Consider the following 4,638-nt stretch of genomic DNA (forward strand, 5'->3'; position numbering starts at 1 on the left):
AAATGAATAAGACTTTAAGCCTAAATATGGTATTAATTTCCTTCCCCGATTTAAGAGAGCAGATATTTGGGAGACAAAATTACATTCCAATAAACTGAATTTTAAGAAGGTAACTTCTTTTTTCCTTGATTTCCCCGCACAGCTGGGTCCCACTGTGGTCCTCATGCCTGGATGCATTGTTCAAGCAGAGTTTGGATGGTGATTTGGCTGAGACATTCTAGGGGGAGTTTATGTTCAGATGGGTGGGCTCTCCATACGCCCTATGAATCACCTTCCAATTCTTCATTTCCATGACTGGTTATTTCTACATCTTTAGTGTGGCACTTGGAAGCTCATGGGTCAGGAAAATAAAAACCAGACATGGGTGAGTTCATTCTGCTGGGGATTTCCAGGGATTGGGGCATTCAGGTCTCCCTCTTCACCCTGATCCTGGCCATGTATTTGGTGACTATTGTAGGAAACACCCTCATTCTTCTTCTGATCAGACTGGACGGCAGGCTTCATACCCCCATATACTTATTCCTTAGTGTTCTGTCATTTGTGGACTTTTGTTATACAAACAGTATTGTTCCACAAATGCTGGTCCACTTGCTCTCAGCCCGAAAGTCCATCCCCTTCCACAGTTGTGCGCTGCAGCTCTATGTTTCTCTGGCACTGTGTGGGTCTGAGTTCTTCCTGCTGGGGGCCATGGCCTATGACCGCTATGTGGCCGTGTGCCACCCACTGCACCACCCACTCATCATGCATGGAGGGCTGTGTCTGGGGCTGGTGGCCGGCTGCCTGGTGGCTGGCTTCTCAAATTCACTGATGGANGAGTTCTTCCTGCTGGGGCCATGGCCTATGACCACTATGTGGCCGTGTGCCACCCACTGCACTACACACTCATCATGCATGGAGGGCTGTGCCTGGGGCTGGCGGCCGGCTGCCTGGTGGCTGGCTTCTCAAATTCACTGATGGAAACAATTACCACCTTCCAGCTTCCCCTGTGTCACAATGTTATTAATCACTTTGCCTGTGAGACCTTAGCAGCGCTACGGCTAGCCTGTGTGGACGTCTCCTTCAACAAGGCCATAGTGACCACTTCTGGGTTTCTGGTGATCCTGCTTCCCTGTTCCCTGGTTCTATTGTCCTGTGCTCACATAGTTGCTGCCATTTTGCACATTCGTTCTACCCAGGGATGTCACAAAGCCTTTGGAACCTGTGCCTCTCACCTCATTGTGGTTTGCATGTGTTTGGGGGCTACCATCTTCACCTACCTGCAGCCACAGTCAGCCTCCTTGGCAGAGGAAGAGAAGATGATTGCTCTCTTCTGTGGGCTGATGTCACCCATGTTGAACCCCTTTATCTACAGCTTGAGGAATAAGGAAGTTATGGCTGCTCTCCAGAAAGTTTTAGAAAGATGCAGATAAAGGGTCAAGACTCTAAGAACCTCTTGTTATCTATCATCAAAACCAAAAAGGAGATAAGATCATTGTAGACAGGACTCCCACACTTACACTAAAAGAAGACTATGATGGTCAAATCCTTGCATTTGAACCAAGTGTTCCTCCAAATGCTTAATGATTTTTTTATATGGACCAATATCTGAAAATATACATGTGAGGGCTCAATAATATGGCTTCTTTGTAGACATCTTCTCTCAGATATCCAGAGACTTGGGGGCTTCATCTGCCCACTTTTGGTTTTATCAGTTTGTCAGTGCATAAAAAGAATGGTCCCCAGCTTCATCAAGCAGACCTGACTCCTGTTCTTTGTTCTGTCTCTCACTACCTGTCCTCTCCGGCAAGTTATTTAAATAATATATGCCTTAGTTTTCTTTTTTGTTAGATAAGAAAATTGTACTTAGCTTCCAGAGTGGAAGCCACTTTTAATGTGATATTGATGGGAATAATTTCCCCATGAAACAAACAATAAGGATATGCAACACTTATTAATGCATTTATTTCAGTGGAGTCAAACTGTGAGAGGCAGAAAATATTGAGAAATCACGGTTTAAATAAAACAGACATTAACTGAGATTTAGGCAACGTAAGCCTGCCTAACTTGAAGTTATAGGAATTGAAGCTTCTTCTGTTTCTAATGCACTATTCCAGGCGTGTAATTTCTACCTCATAGTTCAATAAATGGCTTGAATTTCAGCAAACACACTCACATGCTGTCCATCAAAAATAAAGAAGAGGCCAGGTGGGGTGGCTCATGCCTGTAATCCCAGCACTTTGGAAGGCCGAGGTGGGGGAAATCACTTGAGGCCAGGAGTTTGAGACCAAGCTGGCCAACATGGTGAAACCCTGTCTCTACTAAAAATACAAAAATTAGCCAGGCTTGGTGGTGCACGCGCCTGTAGTCCCAGCTACTCAGGAGGCTGAGGCGGGAGAATTGCTTGAACCCGGGAGGCGGAGGTTGCAGTGAGCTGATATCATGCCACTGTACTCCAGCCTGGATGACAGAGTAAGACCCTGTCTCAAAATATAAATAAACACATGAAAATAAAGAAGAGAAGAAGGAGCATACCCACTTCCTTTAGAGACCTTTTTAAAAACTCACACACAAAAAATTGTTGTATAAATTTTGCTGGTTAAGTTAAACTTAGTTACTTGGCCAGGTACATACTCAAAGGTGATAAGTGTAATTGTTAGTAATCATGTGTCTAAAACACAATCAGAGCTTCTGATATTAAGAAAGAAGGGGAGAATAAATATTGACGGATCTAATAATTTCTGACTGTAGTACTTGCAAGAAAATTAAACACATCAGCTCAATGAAAGATGAGGTGATGGGACAGCAGAATGAGATACAAAAGGAGCTAAGGATTACAAGTAAAGTCCACACACACACACACACAAACTATTTCAGATTTTAAAAGGACATTAAAGCAGTAAACAGCAAAAATTAATACTATAGAAAAGCTAATCTGTTGTTTGGAATCCATAAGAAGATAACTGATACAGACAAGAAAGAAACAACATATGGATAATTGGTATTTCTGAAGACCAGACTGAATAAAAATATTTTTTACTTTTCACTATAATTAATAAAATATCATTTAAATAAAGGAAGAATTTGTTTAGATGAAAGAGCCTTGCCATGTACCTGAAAATTAAAGAAACGTAAAAATATTTATAGATATATTGGTAAAATGACTGAATTTCAAGTATAATGAAAGGATCATAAAGATTCAGAAAACAAAACAGAAAAGTCACTTAGAAAAATGTTAAGCAAGTGCATTAATTTTCTAGTGCTGTGTAACAAATAGTAATTAATGTATAAGCTTAAAAGAACACAGATTTATTATCTTGACATTCCTGTTGGTGAGAAGCATAGCTGGGTTCTGAGCTCAGGGTCTCACAAGGCTCAAATCAAGGTATCAGCTGGGGTTGTGATCTCATATGGGACTCAGGGTCCTCTCTCAAACTCACCAATCATTGGAAGAATTCATTTTCTTGCATGTGTGTGACTGAGGTACCCATTATCTTGCTTGTTGCTGGCTGGTGACTCCTCTAAGCTCCTGGAGGCCATCCTCAAGTCCTTAACACATGGCCCACTCCTCTCACTACATGGCAGCTTGCTTCATCAAGAATGACAGGAGAATCTCTATTGTGTCAGACCTCTCTGATGGCTAAGAAAGTCTGGACACTTTTGAAGTTCTCACCTGATTAGGTCAGGCTCCCTCAGGATAATCTCCCTTTTGTGTAAATCCAATTCAGCTGATTAATTACATCTTCAAATTCTGTTTTTCCATATAGTGTAACATTATCACAGGGGTGAAATCCCATCATACGTCACAAGTCATGCTCATATTGAAGGAGAGAGTACTGTACAGCACATGTACACCAAGAAGTGAGACTCTTGGGGGCCAGGTTGGAATTCAGCCTATGACAGCTAGAATTGGTCTTTGAAATATTAGCTGACAGGGACAATAACATCTTTCTATAGAATCCTGAACATACATATTGTTAAATAAAAATTGTATACCTAGTTAAGCCATCATCCGTTTTCCTTTCTTTTCTTTTCTTTTTTTTTTTGAGACGGAGTCTCGCTCTCTCGCCCAAGCTGGAGTGCAGTGGCCGGATCTCAGCTCACTGCAAGCTCCGCCTCCCGGGTTTACGCCATTTTCCTGCCTCAGCCTCCCGAGTGGATGGGACTACAGACGCCCGCCACCTCGCCCGGCTAGTTTTTTGTATTTTTTAGTAGAGACGGGGTTTCAGTGTGTTAGCCAGGATGGTCTCGATCTCCTGACCTCGTGATCCGCTCGTCTCGGCCTCCCAAAGTGCTGGGATTACAGGCTTGAGCCACCGCGCCCGGCCCATCATCCGTTTTTAAAGGCGATAGATATATACATTTACATATGCAAACATTCAATAAAATTATTACACATATACCCTTCATGATGACTGTAAAAACTCTAACAAAAATGTAGGCCGGGCGCGATGGCTTACGCCTATAATCCCAGCACTTTGGGAGGCCGAGGTGGGTGGATCGACTGAGGTCAGGAGTTTGAGAGGAGCCTGGCCAACATGGTGAAACCCCGTCTCCACTAAAAAATACAAAAATTAGCTGGACGTGGTGGCAGATGCCTATAATTCCAGCTACTTGGGAGGCTGAGGCAGGAGAATCACTTGAACCCTGGAGGCAGAGACT

At 43.0% G+C, this 4,638-nt stretch overlaps 1 protein-coding gene across 1 annotated transcript; it reads left to right on the plus strand.

Moving 5' to 3' along the window:
* Positions 1-334: 334 nt before the first annotated feature.
* On the plus strand, positions 335-1,409 carry LOC108543305 (olfactory receptor-like protein OLF3). The gene is given in 3 exon segments (XM_017893731.1): positions 335-362; positions 365-757; positions 898-1,409. Coding segments are annotated over 3 exon segments (933 nt in total).
* The last annotated feature ends 3,229 nt before the right edge of the window (positions 1,410-4,638 follow it).

The sequence above is a fragment of the Rhinopithecus bieti genome, unplaced genomic scaffold (genome assembly GCF_001698545.2).
Source record: "Rhinopithecus bieti isolate Rb0 unplaced genomic scaffold, ASM169854v2 scaffold_23862, whole genome shotgun sequence".
In the NCBI taxonomy this organism is placed as follows: domain Eukaryota; kingdom Metazoa; phylum Chordata; class Mammalia; order Primates; family Cercopithecidae; genus Rhinopithecus; species Rhinopithecus bieti.